The sequence below is a fragment of the Carcharhinus amblyrhynchos genome, chromosome 31, assembly GCF_965287045.1.
Source record: "Carcharhinus amblyrhynchos chromosome 31, sCarAmb.v2.hapA, whole genome shotgun sequence".
Taxonomy (NCBI): domain Eukaryota; kingdom Metazoa; phylum Chordata; class Chondrichthyes; order Carcharhiniformes; family Carcharhinidae; genus Carcharhinus; species Carcharhinus amblyrhynchos.
Genome location: NC_137354.1, coordinates 3,726,054 through 3,752,164, shown reverse-complemented (window position 1 = coordinate 3,752,164; position 26,111 = coordinate 3,726,054). Strand labels below are relative to the sequence as shown.

General features: G+C 39.4%; 1 protein-coding gene across 12 annotated transcripts in view; it reads left to right on the top strand.

The window, feature by feature from the left end:
- gbf1 (golgi brefeldin A resistant guanine nucleotide exchange factor 1) overlaps positions 1 to 25,391 on the top strand; it is a 200,419-nt gene extending 175,028 nt beyond the window's left edge. For 8 of the 12 annotated variants that reach the window (XM_080215883.1, XM_080215881.1, XM_080215885.1 and 5 more), the window contains 14 exons: positions 1,097 to 1,168; positions 2,086 to 2,180; positions 3,509 to 3,662; positions 6,525 to 6,750; positions 7,973 to 8,133; positions 11,224 to 11,470; positions 12,992 to 13,194; positions 14,988 to 15,138; positions 17,101 to 17,231; positions 17,342 to 17,443; positions 18,916 to 19,029; positions 20,961 to 21,138; positions 22,791 to 22,937; positions 23,817 to 25,391. In XM_080215883.1, the coding sequence (XP_080072009.1) occupies positions 1,097 to 1,168; positions 2,086 to 2,180; positions 3,509 to 3,662; positions 6,525 to 6,750; positions 7,973 to 8,133; positions 11,224 to 11,470; positions 12,992 to 13,194; positions 14,988 to 15,138; positions 17,101 to 17,231; positions 17,342 to 17,443; positions 18,916 to 19,029; positions 20,961 to 21,138; positions 22,791 to 22,937; positions 23,817 to 24,094 (2,259 nt within the window). In that variant the 3' untranslated portion in view covers positions 24,095 to 25,391. The remainder of the gene's footprint in view (positions 1 to 1,096; positions 1,169 to 2,085; positions 2,181 to 3,508; positions 3,663 to 6,524; positions 6,751 to 7,972; positions 8,134 to 11,223; positions 11,471 to 12,991; positions 13,195 to 14,987; positions 15,139 to 17,100; positions 17,232 to 17,341; positions 17,444 to 18,915; positions 19,030 to 20,960; positions 21,139 to 22,790; positions 22,938 to 23,816) is intronic. The other 4 variants (XM_080215884.1, XM_080215882.1, XM_080215876.1 and 1 more) reach the window with 2 other exon arrangements.
- The last annotated feature ends 720 nt before the right edge of the window (positions 25,392 to 26,111 follow it).

Here is a 26,111-nt window from a genome sequence, read left to right as displayed (position 1 = left end):
TTGTAGCCACTGTGCTTATGTGGCGAGACCAGTTGAAATTTTGATCAATGGTAACCCCAAGAATGTTGACAGTGGGGGATTCCATGACAGTAACACCACCAGCTGGGAGGGGTGTGGGTGGTGGTAGGTGTTAATGAGCAGGAGGTTTCCTGTCCGTGTTTGATCGGATGTCTTAAGATTTCATGAGGTTCAGAATCGATGTTGATAACTTCTGACTGTGCGACTGTGCTGCTACCTCTTGTGGCTGGTATATGGGACATTGTAAAGTATTATTCTGTGAGTATGATTATGCGTGTTATTCTGAGCGACAACTGCCTCAATTTTGGCACAAGCCCCAGATGTCAGTAAAGAGAATGTTGCAGGGTCGACGTGGCCTAGGTTGTCATTGTCATTTCTGGTGCCTCAGTTGATGCCAGGTGATCAGTCTGGTTTCATTCCTTTTGGTAGACTTTGTAGTGGTTTGATATAACTGAGTGGTTTCCTTGGTCATTTCAGAGGGTGTTTAAGAGTCAACCACATTGCTGAGGGTCTGGTGTCATGCATTGGCCAGATCAGGTAAGGACGGCAGATTGCCTTCCCTTACGGCCAACAGTGAACCAGCTAGATTTTTTTCAACAATCAACAATGGTTCCATGATTCATATTACTGAGACTAGTCTTTAATTCCAGATTTATTAGCAGAATTTAAATTCAGTAGATTCTAGCCTCTGTTCCCAGAATGTTAGCCTGAGCCTCTGGATTACTGTCCCGGTAATATTACCACTACACCACAACCATAACATTCCTTTGGCTGCAACTTTTATTTTACTGTTGTCCTACCTCGAACATAAGGATAGTTTCAATTTTGCTATCCATTTCCATTAACTCTGTAAAATAATTTGCTCTCTGACGTTTGCACAAAAAGTTCATATACTGTTCTTCCAAATGCTTAGTGTGATTATTTCGTAAGCAAATTTATATTCTTTGACTTGGTGTTACAGTGAAGGATATTTATTAGATGAATTCATGTTTAGTGACACAAAGTACAGTTCAGCTGAGTGACAACATTATTCCATGTCCTGCTAATATTTGGCTCACCTTTGGCTTTTTCATTCCAGCAATGTGATCCTGAGAAGCTGATTACAGAGAGCAAATTCCTTCAGCTCGAGTCTCTTCAAGAACTGATGAAGGTAACAATGGAGCAAACGTTATACAAAATGGAATCCCCAGTGCCATTGCTGTAGAATATTGTGCAAGCAGAGATTGGATTGCCTCGGCCTATATTCACGAGTTCAGAAGAATGAGAGGGGATCTCATTGAAACGTACAGCATTCTGACAGGCCTGGGAAGACTGGATGCAAGGGTGATGATCCCCCTGGCTAGATGTGGGGAGGAGGGGCATTGTCTGGAACAGGAGTTTACAGTCTTAGGATATGGTGGTAGGGCATTTGGGACTGAGGTGGGGTAAAGCCTCTTCACTCAAGAGGGTGGTGGACCTGTGGAATTCTCTACCACATAAGTCTGTGGAGGTGAAGTTAATGAATATATTTAAGAAGGAAATAGATTTCTAAACACTAAAGGCATCAAGAAGTATGGGGAGAGAACAGAAGTAAAGAGGATCAGCCGTGATTATATTGGCTGGTAAAGCAAGCTTGATGGGTCGAATGGCCTACTCTTGTACTGTCTATGTTCCATGGTAGTTTTGGGGCTTGATGTTCTGTTTAGCTGCCACAAATCCTGTCTTCTTAATGGGATTGCTTGAATTAAACAAATCCAAGTCATTGTTGTTACTTCAAGTTTGCTGAGTGTTTGGAGGGCAAGTTACAAGAATTTGCAAAATTAAGGAAAGCATTATACTTCATTGTTTCACCATTTTAGGATGTTGTGCTATAATTGTCTTGTGATACAAGGCCACACCAATGTATCACATTGAAAATTAATTCTTCTATGTATAAAATTACAGCTTTGGTTTTGCTGCATTCATAATGCAGTGTTAATGTAATCTTGATAGTTTTCTTTGGTAATGTATTGGCCTGTTTAGATTTTGAGTTTTCTCTTACCCCCACCCCATGTTAAAACTTGGTTTTCGAACTTGGAATTCCATCAGGCTCTCATTTCTGTGACACCGGATGAGGAGACCTACGATGAAGAAGATGCGGCGTTCTGCTTAGAAATGCTGCTGCGAATAGTGCTGGAAAACAGGTACAAAGGAAGCTGCTTCATGTTAAAGAGCAGTGGTTACTCTCGGAAGCTGAATGAAAATCAGATTTATTGTCAATTGTAACACATAACAGAAAAGTTCAGTCCCGCCTTTGGCTGTCATGGATAGCCTGGAATTTATTTGCAAATGGGGAGCTTTTCAAAAGTGCCAAAAAATTCAAGGGAATGATTTGACAGAAAACACACTTCTGGAAAAAAAATGACAAAATCCCATCAGCCGTTGCAAACAAATTCCCCATTATCTCCGATATTTCATGGATGGGACTGGCCTCCTTGAAGAGTCCTGAATGTGAAGATCAACCAGGAACACTATATTAGGCATCTTCCCACTCATGAGCCCATCACTTGAGTCGACTAATTTTAGCAAGTTCTTCTAACTTGATATTCACCCGAAATTGAAGTAGAAAAATGAGAAGCGTGAGATGTCGCTAAAAAATTATTACTTTCAAGTCTTTTTCTTAACTGCTAGGTTACACACAAGATCGGTTCAGTGGCTTCCATTCTTTGGAATGGAATGGAGTTCCTGGTTGTCATACCATAATTTATTCCTTTTCCCTTGCTTCTGAGAAATACCTACACAAGTAGATTTTTTTTATTAATCGTTGGGATATGGGCAACGCTGGCTGGCCAGCATTTATTGCCCATCCCTCGTTGCCCTTGAAACTGTGTGGCTTGCTGGGCCATTTCAGAGGGCAGTTGAAAGTCAATCACATTGCTGTGGCTTGGGAGTCACATGTCCAGGTAAGGACGGCAGATTTTCTTCCCTAAAAGACATCAGTGAACCAGATGGGTTTTTCTGGAAATCGGTTTCACGGTCATCAGTAGGTTCTTAATTCCAGACTTTGTTTTATTGAACTCAAATTCCACCATCTGCTGTGGCAGGATTCGAAGCCGAAAAATCTACTTGTGTGGGTATTTTGGATGAAAGAATACATTATAATATGACAACCTGGAACTCTGTTCCATTCCAAAGAATGGAAACCACTGAGCATTAGGTGAATTCATGGCCAGAACATTAGCTGAGTCTATAGATTAAAAGTCTAGCCGTAATACCACCGTACCATTACCTCCCCTGGATTTGGAAAATCATATATGAATGAATCCAAGTTACGATCCCGTGTTGACAAGGTGTGAACATCTGTGCCTTAGAATGAATTCACCTCAGTGAAGAGAGAACTTGTTTAGTAAGCAGTTGATTGCATTGCTCCTGTTTTGTAACAATGTTCTCCCGCTTTCATTGTCAGGAACCTGAACAATGAAGAGTTTCTTGTTTTTTTTTACAAATTATTTTTTCTCTTTCCTTTCTAAAGAGATCGTGTTTCCTGTGTCTGGCAGACTGTGAGGGATCATCTCTACCATTTAACTGTTCATGCCACAGAGCAGTGCTTCCTTGTTGAGAGAGCAGTTGTCGGTCTGCTTCGCCTGGCAATACGGTTACTACGCAGAGAGGAGATCAGTCCACAGGTACATAGGAAACATAGAAGATAAGAGCAGGAGGAGGCCATTTGGCCCCTCGAGCCTGCTCCGTCATTCATGACAATCATGGTTGATCGTTCAACTCAATAGCCTAATCCTGCTTTCTCCAATTAACCTTTGATCCCATTCGCTCCAATTGCTATATCCAGCCGCTTCTTGAATACATTCAATGTTTTGGCATCAGCCACTTCCTGTGGTAATGAATTCCACAGGCTCACCATTCTTTGGTGAAGAAATGTCTCCTTCTCTGTCCTAAATGGTCTACCCTGAATCCTCAGACTGTGACCCCCGGTTCTGGTTCTGGACTCCCCCACCATCGGGAACATCCCCCCTGTGTCTACCCTGTCGTCCTGTTAGAACTTTATAAATCTCTACGAGATTCTCTTCTTGTACTTCACCCTCGTATTTACCCTGCTAGTCCCACTGATGTTAAGGGGCAATTTATCATGGCCAATCAACCTAACCGGCACATCTTTGGACTGTGGGAAGAAACCGGAGCACCAGAGGAAACATAACACAGACACGGGGAGAATGTGCAAACTCTGTACATACGGTCACCCGAGGTTGGAATCGAAACTGGGTTTCTGCGGCCGTGAGGCAGGAACGCTAACCACTGTGCTACCATGTTGCACCGTGTCATATTTCCCGTGATACTTCTGTTCTTTTTTTAAGAACATTTTATCCCCATCTCCATAAAACCCATTGTGGATGTGGTTTCTGCTGCTATTTTTCTTCTCATTTTGTAACCTTCTTCATGGAACCAATTCTGCAACTCCTTACTTTGTCATAGTGAAGATCTTCAACTTCTGACCTTTAGATTTCAACTCCATTGAAGCTGGAAATAATTTCACAGTATGGCGTCGTGCTTAGCACTGCTGCCTCACAGCGCCAGAGACTCGGGGTTCAATTCCAGCTTCGGGCCACTCTCTGTGGAGTTTGCACATTCTCCCTGTGTCTGCGTAGGTTTCCTCCGGGTGCTCCGTTTTCCTCCCACACTCCAAGTTCAGTTGTTTGGCCATACTAAATTGCCTCTAGTGTCAGGGGGACTAGCTAGAGTACATACATGGGGTTATGAGGATAGAGTCTGGGTGGGATTGTGGTTGGAGCTGATTTGATGAGCCTAATGGCCTCCTTCTGCACTGTATAGCTCTATGACAAACTAGAGATTATATTATGTTTCTCCCAAACCTCCTTTATTCTATTGAAGAAGGCCCAGTTTATCTAGTCTGTCCCAAACTAAAACTTCTTAATTCTGGTACGACCTTAATCTCTTGCATGCATTTCCGGTGATCGTGACATCCTTCCTAAAGTGAAGGACCCAAATGGCAGCCTAGTCAATAAGTTGAATAGTCTCTGCATTATTTCATAATTCAATTTGATTTTACCAGATGGAAATGGAATAATTGGAAAAGCAGTAATACAACTAGCATTAATGTAGAACCAAGTTTTAAAATGATCACAAATCTCTGCAACCTGATACATTTTTAATCTTGTGCAGTAGCAGTTGTTTTCTGACTGTGTTAAAATACTTTGTGCTGCTGTTTGAGTGATCTGTTTTTAAAAAAGACAAAACATGACCTGACTGATATTTAGGAAAATTCAGGATCAGCTGTGAAAATTTTTTTTTAACTGACCGGATCACTTCCTTGGAGAATTTTGTGTTCCTTGAGGCGTTTGTGTTGCAGAGTGATGCTGTATGTTTTGAGCACCAGGTCTAAAAATCAGATGTGGAATAAAGCACATCTTACGCCACCCAAACAAACAGAATCTCTCCATCCCAGGCTTGCAGGCACCTCGTTAGCATTCCTATCCAAACTGCAATTTAATGCCCATTTTGATTTGATTAACATTTCTATGAAGTCGAGATTGTGTAAATTTTTTTGGTAAATACATTGCTTTCTTCAAAAAAAAACATTCTTCATGTCTTCAATGCTCAACAGAATCCAATGAGGACTCTGATACCAATTCTTCCTGGGGCCCCTCTGAGAATTACTCGTACTGCATAATGGCAATTTTCTGGCCATAAAGGGCCTTGGTGAGGCCACACCTAGAATATTGTGCGCAGCAATGATTTCCTTTTCTGAGGAAAGATGTTCTTGCACTTGAGGGAATGCAGCAAAGGTTTACCAGGCTGATTCCGGGGATGGTGGGAAATTCTCACCATTCTCAGAGATTGACTAAGATTGTTTTCCTGGAGTTCAGACGAATGAGGGAGGATGTTATAGAGACTTAGAAAATTCTAATAGGACTAGATAGGGTAAATGCAGGGAGGATGTTCCTGATGCTGGGGGAATCCAGAGCCAGGGGTCACAGTCTGAGGATTCAGGGTAGACCATTTAGGACAGAGGTGAGGAGACATTTCTCCGCCCAAAGAGTGGTGAGGCTGTGGAATTCACTACCACAGGAAATAGTTGATACCAGAACATTGAATATATTCAAGAGACGGCTGGATATAGCACCTGGGACGAATGGGATCAAAGGTTATGGGGAGAAAACAGGATTAGGCTATCTGAGTTGGACAATCAGCCATGATCATGATGAATGGCGGAGCAGGCTCAAAGGATTGAATGGCCTCCTCCAACTCCTATCTTCAATGTTTGTGTTTCCTCCCACAATCTAAACACATGCTGGTTAGGTGCATTGGCCATGTTAAATTCTCCCTCAGTGTACCCAAACAGGCGTTGGAGTGTGGCGAGTAGGGGATTTTCACAGTAACTTCATTTGTGTTATCGTAGATGTGTTTGTGACATGAAATAAACTTAGCTTTAACTTCTTCTAGTTAAGCTTCAAATACTAGAACAAAATAAGTTGAATGAATTTTTGCGTAGAATATTCTCATTTATTTTTCAGGTGCTCCTATCCCTGAGAGTTCTACTCATGATGAAACCAGTTGTCCTGTCACGAGTGAGCCGACAAATTGCGTATGGCCTACACGAGCTGTTGAAGACCAACGCTGCCAATATTCACTCCAGTGATGACTGGTGTACCTTGTTTACTCTACTAGAATGTATTGGTGCAGGAGTCAAACCTCCACCTGCTCTACAGATAGCATCTGGAGTCGATAGCCATGATGCAGGTTAGATTTCCAGAATTACTCCGTTACTAAGTAGCCCCCCTGCTGTTATGAAAAGCAAAGGTTTGCCCGCTCTTGGGCAGCTGGTGTTTTTCTCCATTTCACTTAGTTATTCAAAAACAATGCAGGCACCGGTCAAGATAGGGGCAAGGTAACAAATTGAAAACAGGGTGCTGGGAGAATGTTGAACATCCGATGCTTCAGATACTTTGAACTGTAAATAAAGGCTTAAGAATCAGTCAGCTTACCATATTTTCTGGGTCCTGTTGATCGAGAAAGAACTCCATTAATGCAGCTATTGTGAATCTGACTAATTGTTTCAAATGTTGAATGTAACCTGAGCTTTTGAGTATCAACAGTGGCAGATCTAATGCATTGATAAGTAGGTTAAATTAGTAATACCGAGAAAGATAATTAATCACAGTACATTAAAGAGGTAAATGTTGTTTCCCTTGTGGAGAAGGAAACTGAAGTTGTTTTGTGGTAAATATTTATTATAACCTTTACATTACCATCTTAATTTACTGAAGTTGATAACAACAACAGTGATTTGCATTTATGTAGCACCTTTAATGTTAAAAAAACAAGGTGCTTTTTCTATTAAGTTACATGTGGGAATATATATATTATTCTAGGGAATTTCACAGTAACTTCATTACAGTGTTAATTTAAGCCTACTTGTGACTAATAAGTAAACTAAATATGAAAAAATGATCAATTATGAAAAATTAACTTTGAGCTAAAGAAGAAGACATTAAGACAGGTGACATAGTTTGGTCAAAAATTTGGTTTTAAAGAGAGCCTTGAAGGGGGCTTGTGAGGAGGAGAAGTTTTGTAATTCAATTCTTGAACTAACACATGTTGTTGATTGTTGGGTGAAGTAAGTGGGGAATAGAATATCGTTAACAACGACAAAATTCTGCTTGAGTGAAGTAGCAGCTGAAACTGGTGAAAGGTACAGGCTTTTCAAGGCCTTTGTACATTACTGTCCCTTTAAATTCACACCATCAGAAGAGGAAAGTCCTAGTAGTCAGTGGCTGGGAAGTTCTTTGCATTGGCAAAATGCAGTGAGGTTCAGTTATCATCTGCTGTAAAGTAGTAATATTTTTATGATGTTCTTCTTTCATGCATTCCCCTCCCATAAAAAATAAAATACAACAATAATGTTTCAAATTTACAAGACTCATCTGAGTGCTGCTGATTGATGCTGTTGTGTTTTTTAAAGGTGCTCAGTCTGACAGTGAAATTGCATCTTACCATCCCAGTGAAGTTAGTTTAGATCGTGGCTATACTTCAGACTCTGAAGTGTACAATGAGCATGGCAAGCAGACTAAGGTACACCGTTCCATCACTGACGTTGACATTGCCAGTAGTGGCTGGCTGGTGGTGAGTCACACACTCGTGAACCATACACATTTTAATTTTAGTGTTTCCATGTTTTGAAATAATCTATTAAAATGTCTTGCTGCAATACGTCTGAAAATCTAATTACCTTACCATTGTTCATTGGTGTAATGAGTCGTTCCATGTCCAAACATACTAAGATATCACCAAGTACCTTGTTGTGCACTTTGTCACATGTAGACATTAAATGCATTTGTCCGTGAAACTGGTAACCTCCACGAATCATTTTACACAGAAAGACAGGTTTGTATCAGAACAATCCAGTTAGTCTCACTTTCTGCTCTTGTCTTGATAAGCCTGTAATCAATACAGGATTTGAACAATTTCCTGACAAAAATTACTATTGAATCTGCTTCCACCACCCTTTCAGGCAATTCATTACAAATAACTCAGTGTTTTTTGAGAGACGTTGTCTCTTCTCTCATCTGAATCCTTTGCCAGTTACCTACATCTGCCTCCTCTAGTTACCATGAAAAACTATTTTGACTTAAATCAATTGCAAGACTTCTATTGTTTAAGGTTATTCTATCTTTCTGCCACTAAAATTTCAGAAGGTTCATTAGGACCTGTTGATTATGTCATCAGTTGATGGAAGGCTGCAGATTGAAGCCCAGGACATGAGCTGCGAAAGTGAGCCTTCTTGGAGGCCCTGGTTAGTGTGCTGCTCCCTGCTGTCTGTCACACCCACATATCCAACAGAGACAATTCTCTTTCTGTTGACTTCCAACTACAATAATACTGTTACTTTTAACATTTTTACGCCATTTTTCTGAGCCAACAAACCGATGAGATCTGTTTTAAGTTGCCTTTGTTTTATTTTATACTGCTGTCCGCTATATTCTTTTCCACACAGCGTGGGAATCTGGGACACTGTCAGACACTGATCTCTTTGAGAGTGACATGAGTCATTTGGTATTGATAAAAAGATACTCTGAACTAGATCGCAACTGTTTCTTCTCTCATTTGGCAATAACGGCAAACTTTAGATTAAGTCTGCTGGTTCCTGAATATTGAAACATTGTCCTCAAATTATTCTGTTTATGCAGAGCTAAGTTATTTTGTATTCACAGCAACACTGAAAGAGCAGTTACTTGAGTGATTGTCGGAACACATTACAGGCAGATATTTTAAATTAGCTTTTTTAAAATTCGTTCAGGGGTTATGGGCATCGCTGACTGGGTCAGTATTTGTTGCCCTTCCCTAATTACCCTTGAACTCAGTGGCGTGTTAGGACCATTTCAGAGGGCATTTAAGAGTCAACCACATTGCTCTGGGTCCGGAGTCACGTGTAGGCCAGACCATGTAAGGACGGCAGATTACCTTCCTCAGAGGACATTAGTGAACCAGATGGGTTTTTACAGCTGTTGGTCATTTTAATTCCAGATTTTATTGAATTCCAATTTCACCATCTGCTGCGATGGGGTTTTAAACTCAGGTCCTCAAAGCATGACCCTGGGTCTCTAGATTATCAGCCCAGTGACAATACCGCTCTGCCACCACCTCCCCTACTTCTGTATAAATTAATTGCCTGTGAGGTACTAATGTCATATCAAGCTAATCATCTGAAATTTAACCCAGCTCACATTATAGATCCTAACTTGCAGTGACAATGCAACCTGCATAATATATTTCTTAAAATCTTTCAGTAGAATTGCTAATCAAAAATATCTCCTAATTCCAGTTTTCTTCCCACATCTAGTGGTGTGTGCACTAAGGCAGACTTTTGTCCGTTTCCATAATTAGTAATTCAAAGAACAAAGAAAATTACAGCACAGGAACAGACCCTTCAGCCCTCCAAGCCTGTACCGACCATGCTGCCTGACTGAACTAAAACTCCCTATCCTTCCGGGGACTGTATTCCTCTATTTCCACCTTATTCATGTATTTGTCAAGATGTCACTTAAACGTCCCTATCAAATCTGCTTCCAGTACCTCCCCCGGCAGCGAGTTCCAGGCATCCATCACCCTCTGTGTAAAACTAACTTGCCTTGTACATATCATTTAAACCTTGCCCCTTGCACCTTAAACCTATGTCCCCTTTCCTGGAAGAGATCACTAGTCTGTGGCCACAGAAATACTTAATTTAACTAAATGTCAGATTCAATTGCATTTTCTTCTTCAAAATTGGTGTTTTTATTTTTATAAACTTCCAGTGCACTTACTGAAAATGAGGAGACAATCTTCCCTTTGTTTTAGTGATGGAAGTATTTTCTGAGATGACGTTTTTTTTGATATATTATGACCAGAGTCCTGGCCCCTTCTTGAGTCATCTTGTTACATAAAGTGTGAATCCTACACTCTCAGATAATGCACCACTTAGTTATTTAGTCATAAACTAATTCATAATTTATTTAACCTTCATTGTGATCAGACAAAATGTAGTATCACCTTTAGTAACTTTGCCTTAAAGATTGGTGTTCTGTCAGGAAGCAAATAATAAGATCTTTTGTAGTACTTTCGAAAAGATTTTAAACTAAAGTAGATTTCCTTCTATTTACGTGTCCACGTGATAGCTTTGGCTAAGTCCCATTATCCATTATCCATCATCCCTCTGATCGCTGACCTGCATTGGCTCTGAATTCAGCAAGCCAAGAATTTTAAATTCCTTTTTGGTGTTCAAATCCTTCTATGACCTCGCCCCTGGTCCTCTGAGAACTCTCAGTCCTTCAATTCTGGCCGCCTGCTTTTCCCTTATTAGCCCCTGGATGGCTGTGCTTTCTGTTCCGAGACCCTAAATTCTGGAATTCCCCAGCCAACCCCCTCTGCCTTCCAACTGTTTTTCCAACTTTAAACCCACCTCTTTGACGAAGCTTTTGGTCACCTGCCCTAACATCTCCTTGTATAGCTTGGCGTTCAACTTGTCGGATAATGCTCTTGTGAAACACCGTGAGATATTTTACTCGCTCCCAAAATGTAAATAAAATAAAAGCTGTGGCCTGCAACAGTCAGTAGCTGTCCGACAAGCAGACAGTGTTTTGCGTCATTATGGTAATGCAACCAGGATTGTAGTGTCTTTATTTCCAGCTGAAAGTTTAACTTTATTGCTGAGGATGATGATGATGATGTTTGCAGGTGGGAAAAGATGATTTGGATACCAACAAACCTTCGGTCCAAGGTACAAAACAGGGCCCTTCTCCTCTGGTCAACCAGTACAGCCTAACGCTCGGACAGGACATGGGCTCGCATGACACAAAGTCGCTCATCAAGTGCGTGGAATCATTGTCATTTATTGTGAGAGATGCTGCCCACGTGACACCCGAAAACTTTGAGCTCTGTGTAAAAACGATACGCATCTTTGTAGAGGCAAATCTCAATGGTGGTAAGTTAGTGGTTTTTCCCAGTTGACACTTGGGGGGAACCTTCGAATCATTTACAGATTGTAACTAACACCATTTTAAAGTTTAGAAAGTACCAATGATCGTATGTTGATAGTTTGGATCTCCTTTGTGTCTCAATTCAGCCTGAGGCAGAGTTTAGCCAGTTTATTTGACATGTGGCTATTTGCAAATCAGAATGCGGCTCATTGCATTTCTAAAAATGTTTAAATGAAAAGTGAATAACCAACAGTTATTGAGCCTACATCACATCAGTTGTGTGGTTTAGGTGTGTGAAATTTAACCATCTTGTACATTTATTTTTGAAATGCTGAAACCAAAAGCAGAAAGTGCAAGTGTTGATCATTGAGAGTGTGTAACGTTTTTGGAGACTGGTGATAAATGATTGTGCAGTAAATACGCCACACTTGAAGTACATTTATCTGCATTGTTTGTGTAAAATATTTTCTACGAAAGTGATTGCATGTGGTGAGAACAACGTCACTGTAGCCACATTTGCGGTTTGTCAGTGGTTTCTATTGGACGGTGCTTCGCTGAGGAAAGTCAGCTTCCACGTGACCATTCTGTGTACTGAAACTCAATTGAGGTCCGTTCATTTCACAGTTTACCCAGCTTGCACAGTACTGATCTTGTGCAATATAACCAGCAGTTACTGTGAAAAGCAATTTTGCAGAGTATCAAGCTGCATCGTCAAACACATTTCAGGTGAAAATGGTCATCCAGTTCCTAAGAGGGTGAAGTTAGAGGTGGCATGGTGGTACAGTGGTCAGCACTGCTGCATCGCAGCACCAGGGACCCTGGCCCGATTTCCAATTTGGGTCATTGTGCAGACTGCACCTTTTTCCAGTGATTGCGTGGGTTTCCTCCGGGTGTTCCAGTTTCCTCCCACAGTCCGAAAGACGTGCAGGTTAGGTGTATTGGCCGTGCTAAATTCACCCTGAGTATACCCGAACAGACCTGGTGTGTGGCGACTAGGGGATTTTCACAGTAACTTCATTGTGGTGTGAACGTAAGCCTGCTTGTGACTAAATGAACTTTATCAGATTTGTTTTTACCTTTTTGTATCATCATTAGCTTGCATAGATCTTTTAGATGTTTGCGGTAAATAAGTTTGTTTGGTAGAGATACATTTTTTTTAAAGTGAGTTCGTACAGATACTTTAGTCTTGTTGTGAAGCTATGTGGTGACAAGTAATGGGATATAAATTAAAGCCAGGAGCTGAATTATTCTGGAGGGCAACATTGTGCAGTTTGGATATAAAACTGTGGAATGTAACCAAAAGTATGATGCTCAGATGTTCTTTGTATCTTTAAACCTACCTTGAGTTTATTTATAAGACAGAAATGTCATTGTTGCATCAGCAGAATAAACAGTCTATAAAAGCTTGCGTGATCATTCTCCAGTTACTTTCTTATCTGGAGGCTAGCTCCTCAAGACTAAGCAATTTACATTCCTTTTGTAAAATTCCTAACATTGTTTCTAAAAGTTGCGGCTTCTTATTGCAGGTTACAAAACACATGAAAGAAAATCTAAAACATACAAGTTTGACAAATCCAGCCGTTTGAAGAAGAAGCAGAAGGAGAAGGAGACTTCTGTGAAGCGTTCAAAGACTTTTAACCATCGTCCGTCAAGATCACATAGTGATGATGATGAGGACGACAGTGTACCAGCAAGTTACCACACTGTGTCATTACAGGTTAGTCAGGATGTAAGTATAGCAGGTCTTTCCCATTCCTGTACTTGGTTCACAGTACCTGTTCTCAGTAAAGTTGTTCTATCAATGAACCAATCTTATTATCTGATTTTTTTTTTAAATTCCATCCTCTTCCCCCTAAGCTTAGCTTCATCTCTTGTTGTGAAACCCCTGCCATTTTACCCATTATTATTTTGTACAGGTGCGATGTAGTGAGTCTGCTTTCTCATTCCCTTTCTTTGACCTCCATTCCCTCCCTATCTTGGATCAGATTTTGCTGGTTACATCACCCTGTTGTCTGACTTCGATTCAGAATTTACCATATGGATCATGGCTCACGTAATTTAGTGGTATATCCCAATCCTTTGATTTTTTTTTGAACATCTTATAGCAGTAACTGATTCCTTTCCTGTTGGCTGGGATTTCAGGTTTAAAAACTGCATGTGTTTCAGATGGTTGGGAATATAAGTTCAGATTTTATTGCAGTCAAGATATATAGAAGCTTCTATGCTTTTTTCATTACTTTCACTGTAAAGAAGCTTTGGGAAAAACTGTAAACCTAAATTCTCCTGCATAAGGAAATCTTTTTCTCCATGTATCTAATCCACATTTCTCCCCTCAGGTAAATCACCTTAATAAAGTTATTGTGAAGCTATTGTGGGCATTAACATAATGGTGCCTCCTCTAAACAACTGAATAGTGATGTTTCTGCCTGGAGCATGCAGTTTGTATGATTTTTGACAATTGTTAGTTGTACTGATTAATTCTTTGGTAGTTATTACACTGAAGAATGATGAGAATGAATGTTATCTCTGAATCTAGATTTTCACATCTAGTCAGTCTTTTAGCAGTTGTACTTTGTCTAATTTTTTAATGGCTGCAACAGGTTAATAAACATTGCCGTGTTTTGAAGTTTCTGGAGTAGCATACTCTGAAAACTCCTGTCAAACCTAGCACGCACATTTCTTAATGCCAAGCTTTATGATTCTGATAAAACTTGCAGTACGGCTTTCTCATTTCTCTACTAATTCCTTATGTAAACCTTCAAGATTGATGTTTTGTATATAATTTGCAATATTACATCCTCTTAAAAATGTACTTAAATGTGCTTAAAAATGTAACTTGCAGAGTAGCTCACTTGGTGATTAGAATCTAAAAGCGTGCTACAAATATATAGTATAATTATTTACGGAAGCGCTGAGGAGGTTCTGTTGACTGCGATATGCTCCACGTGTAAATATGTTGGTGCTAAGTTCAGTTGCAGCTAGGGAAAGATGTATTGATCTTGGAGGGGTTGCAGTACAATGTCAGAATGAGATAAAAAGTTTAAAACAGCGTGGACCAGGCTTGTATTCCCTTGTGCATAAAAGATGAAGAGGTGACCTGATTGAGGTGTTGAGATAACTATAGGATTAGTTAGGATCAAAAGAGAGAAATTATTTCTCCGGCTTGGGGGGTTAGAAAGAGTGCAGGACAAGGAAACGTGATCTTAAACTTAGAGCTCAGGTCATTTGGCAGTGAGGCCGGGAGTCACTGCTTCACAGAAACTTGTTCCCTTAAAAAAAACCACGGAGGTAAAGGATCAATTGAAGGATTCAAAGGTGTGTGTTAAACAGGGATATTAAGAATTACAGAAGCAAGGTAAATAAATAAAGTTCAGATACAGATCAGCTCAGTTAATTCAATGGCACAAACTCAGGAATCTGAATGGCCTTCTCCTACTTCTGTAGGTTTAAAAGGAAACTCTGTTGGGTAAAGTTTGTTTGCAAGTATTGATCACATTGATTAATTCGTCTTTCTTTGTACAGCTCCTCGATTTGATGCACACACTCCACACCAGAGCTGCCAGTATTTATAGCTCGTGGGCTGAGGAGCAACGCCATCTAGAGTCAGCAGGAAGGAAGATTGATGCTGATGCCAGAACCTTGTGGGCTAATTGCTGGTGCCCATTGTTGCAGGGTCAGTGAGAGCTTCAGTCACGTACAGAGATTCCTCGTGTGTTTTGTTAACAAGAGTAACTTTTTGCTTTCCAAGAGTTGAGAAGAAACTGAGCATTATTTTGTATTCCTTTTTCATTTCTATTGAGTCAGGACACACACGTACAGATAAATGCAAATTTACTGCGGATGCTGGAATCTGAAACAGAAAAATGCTGGAAAATCTCAGCAGGTCTGACAGCATCTGTAGAGAGAGAGAATAGAGTCAACTTTTCGAGTCTGGATGAGCTCTGACGAAGGGCCATCTAGACTCAAAACATTGGCTCTATTCTCTCTCTCTCTCCACAGGTGCTGTCAAACCTGCTGAGATTTTCCGGCATTTTATTGTTATTGTTGCATGCAGACTTCTCTAAAACTGCCAAATATACTGTGTGTAAGACATGTAAAAATAATTGCCTGATTTTCCAGCCAACAGGAACCCACAATCAGCTGGTGACCCTTGTCTATAAGAATGTTATCCTCGTCACCACAGCTCTCCTGCGTTAGGGAAATTTGATAAACGCAAAATACTGCGGGTGCTGGAATCTGAAACAAAAACAGAAAATGCTGGAACATCATTCCTGGACACTGACAGGATGTGAGAAATTAGGCTCCTTAGTGAGCGGAGATGACAGGGTTTGCAATAAACAAGGAATGTGGGAGCAGACCTAGAGCAATCATTGTCCCTATACCTTCTTTCAGGAATGTGGACTGTGTTAATTGGTCTTCTGAATTAGAACTGACAATTAATTTACCCATCAAGTTTCCGAGTGTATTCAGTAAATGTTGAAGGATTTGTGTAAATTTCATCCACCACATAAAGAATTCCTTGCTTCTGATTATACTGCAAGGCTACAATGGTGCAAGTCTGCTTGCTGGTCTCCCAAAATGAATTTAGTTGGATTTGAGCTACTTGACATAAAATTACGCAAGGGAGGCAATGGCCGAGTGGTTTATTACTAGACGATTAATCCAGAAACTCAGCTCATGTTCTGGGGCCCTGGCTTCGAATCCTGCCACAGCAGATAGTGGAATTTGAATGAAAAAATCTAGAATTATGAATTTACTGTTACTTAACTAGAATTAAGAATCCATCTGGTTCACTAATGTCTTTTAGGGAAGGAAATCTGCTGTCCTTAACTGGCCTGATCTACATGTGATTCCAAAGTCACAGCAATCAACTTCCCTCTGAAATGGCCTAGCAAGCCAGTTCACCACCATTTTCTCAAGGGCAACAAGGGATGGGTAATAAATGCTGGCCAGCCAGCAACACCTATGTCCCATGAATGAATGAAAAAGTCATGTTACTGTAAAACCAAGATGATTCCAAACTGTAAGGTGAAACTGCAGAACTAAATTCCAATTAAATCTAAAATTCATTAAGATATTTATCTGCATTCATGGGATTTAACCTCTATTGCCCAATCCTAATTGCTCTCAGGGCAGACAGAGTAGGGTGGTACTTGTATTAATTAATTAAGAATGAGCTAACTTCATGCCAGAAACACGTTCCAGAGTATGGGCGAAGAGCTCAAGAAACAGAAACTCCCTTTCTGGGGCTTAGGCTATTGGCTGCAAACCATTTCCTTGAATAATCCTTGATTATGATGACAAAGCTTTGCCCTTTTGGTGAGCTCATTTTTTGAGTTGTTGTAGAATTAACTCTGTGTTTTTTGATCCAAGTGGAATTTACAGTTGCTGTGAACCATTGTAGTTCCAGATTTAGTTCAGGAGGAGCAATGTGAGTTGTCCTTAAAGTACTTGATATTAGATCACGATGGATGGTGACCCTGCAGTTTCTTTGGAGCTGTGTAGTTGTATTTTATTCAGACAGGAAAGTTTGAATTGAGATCAATTAATAACAGCAGCAAGTAACTGAAGAATCCATGATGAAAGTTATTTATTATAAGCATGTCTCTTTTCTTCTCTGTACATGTCTCTTCAGGCATTGCTTGGCTATGTTGTGATGCCAGGCGTCAAGTCAGAATGCAAGCACTTACTTACCTACAGAGGGCTCTATTGGTACATGATTTGCAAACACTGGATGCTTTAGAATGGGAGTCTTGTTTTAACAAGGTATTTACCAAGCCTCACTTCCCTCCAATTTAAAATGTTAACTTTTTAAAACGATTGATTGGAAACACGGTTTATACAAATCTGCTTTATGATGTGGTTTGTTTGCATAGGTGTTGTTCCCACTGTTAACCAAACTGTTGGAGAACATCAGCCCAGCTGATGTTGGAGGAATGGAAGAGACCAGAATGAGAGCTTCAACCCTGCTTTGCAAAGTGAGTTTGTCACCCAAAAGTTACCTTATTGAACAGGATTGACTGCCAGTGATTGATCAGATACTATGTGGTGGTGTGTTTTATTATACTGATAAGGAACTACTGGATGCTTTGAACAGTGTTGAGATTATTCAGTATATGACTTGGTGAACACTGAGATGTGTGTTAACTCCATAATATGGCTCTTTGTAGTAGATGCAACACTCTACACTGCTGGATAATGTTCATGAACCGGTGCCTCACCAATGTGTTGTTAGTTGTTTGCACTTTATAGTGAATGGTATAGTTAGGCTGGAAAAGACCTGTTATTTCCAGCATGGTTTCAACCTCTATTTCCTGCCCATTTTAATTTCCATTCCTATGCCAATATGAAGTGACTGAATATCAACTATTTTAAATCATTGGATATTCAATGATTTTAATTTCCTCCAAAACTGAACTTCAGAATGTTGAAACCTGGCTCAGCATCATTCATCAGATCATAATAGTATAATTTTGCATTAATTAGCAAAGTTACATGTGATAGAAATTGTGTGACACAGCTCCATGTTCTGCCGTTGAAGGAGGTGCTTTCCTATTACAAAATCCCAATAAGAACTGTTTTTGCATTTTTTGTGCAATTGTTTAACAGATCGGGCCACCTTTTGGGCAATGTGCCTGGAGTTTTTGGGTGGGATTTTACAACCTCGCTCGGTGCGGCTTGGAAAATTCCGTTTTGCAAGCCTCACCTGTCGCGATTCCAGGGCGGGCAAGGTGGTAAAGTTCTGACCCTCTCGTCAGTTGCTATTGATTAAAATGGATATTGTTATTCTCATCAGGTTCAAGTACAAGATAATGCTACCTGAGCCTAGGATTTATTCTGATCTGTGTACTGAAGTGGCCAGCACATTTGTCACGTATATATATTTTTGAGAACAATTGTATGTAGTTATGGTCCCCTTACCTCAGAAAAGATATTATTGCCAGAGAGGAAGTGCAACAAAGGTTCATCAGACTTGTTCTGGGGACAGCGGACCTGTCTTAAGAGATTGGACAAACTGGACCTGCATTCTCTAGAACGACAGGTGATCTCGTTAAAACCTACACAATACTTAAAGGAATAGACAGGGTAGATGCAGGTAAAATGTTTCTATTGGTTGGGGAGTCCAGAACCAGAGGGACAATTTCAAAACAAGCCACTTGGGACTGAGACGAGGAGAAATCTCTTGAGAGGGTTTTGAATCTTCGGAATTCTCCACCCAGAGAGGGCTGTGGAAGCTCAGTCAGTAAGTACGTTTAAAGCAGAGATTGATGGATTTCTGATCAACAATATCATAAGAGTTATGGGGATAACGGACGTAAAAGACATTGAAGTGTCCAATCAGCCATGGCCGTATTGAGTGACGGAGCAGATTCAATGGGCTGAATGGCCTTCTTCTATGTTCCTAACAGACTTTCTGTAGTAAAGGTTTACATTTTCTGCCCACCTGAAGGTTTTTCTCCAACACTTGTCGCCACTGTTATCTCTGCCAACATTTGCAGCGCTTTGGTTAACTATCCTGGACTTCATGGATAAATACATGCATGCAGGATCCAGTGACTTACTGGTAGGAGAAACTTTGAATCAAAATTTTCATAAAACATATTTGCAAAATGCTTGCTGTATTCTAAAGTGAGGAATTTAAACGATGAAAAGTTGGTTTAATTTGTTCCATAATCTTGGAGAAAATTAGTCTATTATTAGTTACACTATGGTTTAAACATAACCTTATCCCTGTTTCTGTATAATCCTTCAGCCCTACAACATTCAGATTGCTGTGCTCCTCCAATTCTAACCTCTTGAACGTTCTTGAGTTTAATTGATTGTGGCCAGGCCTTCAGCTGCTCTATTCTCTGGGAACAGCTTCCTATATTTCTCTGTCCTACCCTCCTTTCTTAAAGTCACCACCTGTAACCAAGCTTTTGGTCATCTGTTTTAATATCTCCTTAATGTTTCTCAATGTAGATTAGTCTGATAATGTCTATGGGGGCCAGTTTAGGATGTTTTATTACAATAAAGGTGTTTTATAAATACAAGTTGCATTTGATTTTGGCATATGTTCAATTATCTGCCTTTGATGGAGCTTATTACTCATGTCTCAATAAAACCCTATAATTACAATAATGTCTTGATACAATGTTCCTTCTAATTATTGTACATTTGTTGCACTGCAAACCAGTGATGTTTGTAAATAATGCATCCATCCAGCCTTTCTTTGGAAGCCAGGAGACTGGCCCTCAATTTAAGCTTTATAATGGGGTGAGATGGCAGTACAGTGGTTAGCACTGCTGCCTCACCACACCAGGGACCAGGATGAATTCTGACCTCGGATCACTGTGTGGAGTTTGCACTTTCTCTCCGTTTTCTGCGTGGGTTTCCACCGGGTGTTCCGGTTTCCTCCCTCAGTCCAAGATGTGCAGGTTAGGTGGATTAGCCAAACTAAATTGAATCCAGTATCCGGGGTGGGGGGGTTAGTGGGTGGATGATGGTGGTATTAGCAGGGTAAATGTGTGGGGTTACGGAATTAGAGTTTAGGTGGTGGTTGGTACAGACTCGATGGGCCAAATGGCTTCCTGTACTATAGGGATTTTATGATAATTGGGTTTAATTTTTAAAATGTTATAGAAATAATTGTAAATGTTGTTGAATTAATTCCAAAGTTAATAGATTACTGAATTTAGCATTAGACATTTGAGGTAATATTTGGCTAAATTAAAATTAATTGTCAATTTTCCAGTCACAACCTGAGTTAATTGTAAGTTTCAGTAACTTGATACCAAAAAAATTAACTGAAGGGAAGAGAAACTCTTGCTAATCTTACAAACTTTATAACCACTTGGATTCACACAAGCACATATCTTGTTTGATAACCCTTGTAACTTCAAGCAGTAGTTATTCATAGAATGTAGTTGCAAAGATTTGTTTTTAAGAAGTAGGATATTACCAATGCTCTTTCAAAGTTAGTTGTCTTGAAACAAATTATTCATTTATCATTAATATTAACAAAACATTTCATGTTGATGTTCAGTGAGCAAATATCTCCAAAGCATTTTATATACATCAGTGTGTAAGTTTGATTTTGTTAGCGTACCAGCTGACCTTAATATCAAGTGTTGATGTTCGCAGACCTTGGTGTTCTGATTAATCGTTTATCTACTAATGAGGCATCTGTACTGAGAACATCTTGTTTTGCAAACCTATTGACCATTGAAATTGAAACATAAGAAATTAGTAGTGGGAATAAGTTTGCATTGCTTTAGAATGGAGCCAGCCCAGACGCATCTTTCTGTAAACTTCCAATAAGAAATATAGGTACGAACAGAAGTTGTCTTAGATTTGAGGGATGGAATTAGTTTAATTTATACATTCCCAGGTCAGAGCGTATGGGAGATAACAATTATGTAAGTGAATTCCAGTTGCCATTGTAGAATTTGCCATGAAAAATTGACACATGCAGAGGTTTTCTCTTTCTGTTGTGCTTATTTCTTTTCTGCTCAGTTGGAAGCAATTCCAGAATCATTGAAGAACATGCTCCTGGTTATGGATACGGCTGGTATTTTCCACTGTGCTGAGTCAAGGACTGGCTATTCTCAGCTTTGGGAGATTACATGGGAGAGAATAGATTGTTTCTTGCCTCAGCTGAAGGATGAACTCTTTAAACAAACTGTTATTCAAGGTAAAAAAAAACTTCAAATGCATACTTTTCTCAAATTTGATAACTCCGTATACTCAGTTGTTGTGAGCCACTTACGCACACACCTAGCACCAAAAAATTCCTGGCCGCAGGTAGTGATTAAATATTGTCATGCTTTGTCTCTTTTCAAGATCAACATACTAATACACAGTAGCGAAGCACTGAAATTATATTGGTTGAAGTTGTCACTATTATTTCAATGTATGCCAACTTTCTCAGAAATGTATGCGTTTCTTGAGAACCTTATTAACAAATGAGAGTGTAAAAACTGACACTGTCCAGCTAAGAATCCGCGTAAACTATTAAATCCTGAGAAGGTGGTAGATATGTAACATTTTCTTTGTGTCTTTTTATGTATATAAAAAAATTAAAGCCATCAACTGTTTGAACATTATACATAGCCTGTTCAGGAAAATGTAATCATTTAGGTTTTTCAATTACTAATGAAGCTCATTCTAATGTAGCAGGTGCATTGCAAGGGACTGAAGACAATGAAACTCTTGCCATAGAACAGAAATAGTATCAATCATTTTAGGCAAATTTACTCTCCGCTCAGAATTGCGGCAAATGAAGGAAACTATTTTTGCTTGGAGTTGACAATGAGCAGCTGAGATATCAGGAATCGGTGCAACACAAACCAAGCAACTTTAAAATTTTTTGAAAATGTCTGTGCATTTTGCCATTTTTAATCAAAAGGCATTATGAATCAGCTTTGCCGTTAGACTATTAATATCTTTTGTGTGGTCTTTTGAAAGACAAATCTAGCATATACTGATATTCTATTCCTGAACTGTCACAGCATATTCAAATTGATCCAAGCGTTTGCTGGTGTCTCTCTTGAGCTGCCTGTTTATTTAAATTTTCATTAGGAAACAAATGTTTGCAGCGTCTCACCTCTGCAACGCTTCAGTATTGTCTGTACAATTATTGACCAAATGGAACATTCACATTAGATTCTCCAACATAAGGGCAATGCAAAAAAGTGACCATATCTACCAGAATAGCCCTGATCTGACTCTGGTGAATAATAGTGGATAGTGTCAGATATCATCTCTCACTGCTGGGGTTAGGGTATGAAAGTTAACTTTGGTAGATGTTCAAACTGAGTTTCCTAAAAGCTACGCAAACTGTCATTCATGGCTCAGTGGCAGCACACTCTCAGTCAGAGCTTCAAGCTCCACTCCGGAAACCTGGGCACAATCTAGGCTGGCATTCCAGTGCAGTTACTAAGGAGTGCTGCAAGTCTGTCTGTTGTCTTTTGGGTGTTATGTTAAACCAAGGCTCTGGGTGAATTTAAAATATCTCCTAACATTTCAAAGACTTTTTGCTCAAATCTGCTATCGTGTTTCTCATTATCGTGACGGTGATTATATTTCAACGGTACTTGTTGGCTGTGTAAGTACTCTGACATGTCTCAAGGGCGTGAATAATGTAAAAATGCAAGTTTGTTGTTTATTACTTAACAGATTGTAGATCGTAGACTTTGTACACAAATATATATGCATAAATCTTTGATTCCTTGATGACAGTACTGATTTGTACCGCTGAGCTAAATCAAATCTAACTTGCTACAGAACCTAAATGAACAAAAAATATATTCAAATCTTTATGAAAATTACTGATTTATCTTGTAGATCCTGTCCTTGGTCCAGCAGTTGAGCCATCTTCTCCAAATTCAATACAGCAAGCTAGCGGTTCACAAACATTGATAGTCCCAGAAGCAAATTCATCCACTAGTCAAGCAACTGCATCAGAAAACCTTGCTGAGGCCAGTGCCAAAGGTGAGTATGAGCGACTTCAGTTCAGGAACTTTAGGCCTACAGAACCTTAAGATCCAAAGTCTCATTTCAACGTGATGACATTGAATTGGAGTTTGGATTTGGTACAATTTGTCCAGATATCAAATTTTCCATGCCTGCAAGGAATAGCATTGTGAAGCTTTCTGTAGTCACACAGCCTGGGACAGAATCTGCTTGAGCACAGTTCACAGGATTGTTGCATCACAGGCTGAGGCCATTTGGCCCATTGTCTTATATTTTGTCATCAAACAGCTAATGAATTTCAGTTGTAAGTTATGTCCAGCCCTTTGCGGTGTTTTACAAACCACTGTGCTTGAACCAAGTCACACACTCCAGATTGAATTCATTGATGCAGCAAGTTTCTTTAACCTGTTGTCATTTGGGGACCTTTGAGGGAGCTGTTATAATCACCATGCTTTTTGGAGTCGTTTCTGTTTATTAATACTGCTGTGGCTCTGTACAGTTTGACATGTTCATGGACAACTTGTGATAAATGTATTTTTAGCTGTATTAATAGAACTGCATCATGTTATGAGTCTTAAATATGTCCAGGTTTTAATGATCTATTACACTACTTGATGGTACTAGCTGCTGGATGATTTCAGGTTTGAGCAGAAATTTAATCCCAGATTGTCGCAATAGTAAAAACTTTACCTCCATGCCCACTCTTGCATCACCTGGGGAACTACTCATCCGGCAGAGGATGTGGAGTTTGAAAAAAAGTCTAGGCAATGTAATAAAGAATTAACAAAAGTCCAGGGTCTGTTTTTAATTCCCTCAACCTTAATTCTTGGTTGACTACAAAATCTTCAATGTAAAATCTAGCATATTTATTGATTAATTAATCCTTTTGTCTCCCAGAAACTGAAAATACACGATTTGGAGGAACTCCCAGCCTTACTCCAATAACAACTCCAGTCTCTACACCAGTGAAGATGAGCGTTGGATCAGATAGTAACCAGTCACTTGCTCAATCTCCATTAATTCTGCAACCTCTTACTTCTTCATTGCAAGTTGGTGTTCCATCCATGCCTTTGCCTATAATACTTAATCCAGCTCTAATTGAAGCTACATCTCCTGTCCCACTGTTGTCCACACCCAGGCCTACTACTGCCTCCACTGCATCTGAGGTGAACTAATAGTTCTCATCAGGGCAAAAACCAATTATTTGTGCTTTTCACACACCCAGCAACTGTTCTGTGGGTGCACTGTTTTACAATAGTTACTTCCTTCCTTCTGTCCACTTTTGTATTACAGTTCACCTGTTTCAAACCAATCATCAAACATTCACTGGGTGTGCGGTCTGTATCAAACAAATCATTATACATCCACGAACATAGAGTGTAGTGCTCCATAAATAGCATTGCAGCTATTCTTCCCTTCTACTGCTATGAAATCCATAGAATTTTCAGACATCGTAGAGGTAGGATGTTGAAGACAGAAAGGACATCTGTGGTACACTGCAATTTTGTTCAGGCTGTTTCTAAAATGAGCTGTTTTAATTTACATAAGGATATTTTATTATTTGCAAATGAATTACTCATCTTGACTATAATGTTCTGCCCCCTTGCCCCCCACAATTGATCACTGGATTGACTTTCCTTTCAAACCAGAAGATGCACATTAAACTGGAATATTAAAGTACGATTAACAATGGTTTAAAACATTTTCAAAAAATCCTACCTTTGTGTTTCTGCCTCTTAGAGACTGGCCTGTTGTAATTAAATGGTACAATAGGTCTCTAATAAACTATAAAGAGGAGTGAAAGTTTTGCTGTGATAAAATTCAGGACTGTTCCTGAGGAAATTTGTGACAAATCAAACAAGGTGTTCATAGTAGCACCATTTGGTATAGCTTTTTCAAGGCAATGCCCACAGCCCCCATTTCAAATGTTAATTTATTTCAATTAGCACCAATCTTGATTATTTTCGCTTCTATTTCCCAGCCTTGTTCACTGCACAGTATCAACAAATGCGGCTGGGTTCTGAATGTAAAACATTAACAGTGTAAATATAGAATTTTGCAGTAAAGATCCTTAAATGCTAGTGGATATGTTGAGCCTTGTTTTACATTCCTGTCCTTAGTTTCCTTGCTATGCTGGTATCCAAGATTAGCCATAAATGACCCGATAGTCTTCAATAAAAGGCATGAAAGGCCAAAGCTTGTGTAATTTGAGACCAACAGAATCTATATTTAAAAGTCTTTGTTACTTTGTTCCAGATTTTGTACATTTGTCTGATTTTAATTTAATGGTAGTGTGGAAAATGTCAGCAGGGCCTTCTGTATCTGCAAACTTTCATGATCTGTTCCACTATACTGTAAGGTTGGTTAAGAACAGTAAACACATAATAAAGGTAATGTATATAAATGAAGAAAGATAAAAACAAAATTTAAATGTACTTTTTACAAGAGTAATAAATATCAAATGTAAAGAAATGTAGGCTGTGGTTTGTTGATTTAACATTTCAATATTCCAGATGAATAAAAAATTCAGATTTTGGATAGAAACTTGATAAATTATGAATAGATAAAAAGGGTTAAATAGGCCTTTAAGCTGTTCAGGTCACACAGCATAGTCATTTCATGCTATCCAAACTGTGAAGATAACATTTTTAGCATGGTCCCCTAACCCACTACCACTTGGAGGAAAAATAATAAAGTGTGTGGTTAAACCAAATTTAATGTGATCCAGCCATAGTGTTCATATTTTTATTAACTCACTGCAATAGAGTGATAGAGACATCTGATTATCATGTGGTGAGATCTTAAGCTGTATGAATCCCCTGCTCCAGTGCAGGGAGGTAACAAATACAAGAAATTATAGCTGAGAATTTATATTAAAAGTAACTTTCATGCACCTCTTCCAATGTAAATACTTAAGTTATTAACCCCCAATCTCTCTCTCTCATATCATTCTTGCCTAAATAGAAAAATGTTTCTCAGCTAGACAGGCAAATCATTTTCTCATGGAATTGTCTACTAGGAACAAACCATGACTGCTTAGTTCATACCATTTTTGAGAGCAACAGTCACCACAGTCTCACTCACCAAGTTAGGAAATTAGGTGCTCCAAGGGTACAGACCTATATGCAAGTGGAGATCACGTTAAAATATGTTACAGGCATCCTGCCCACTATTTATCCATTGCAACAAATC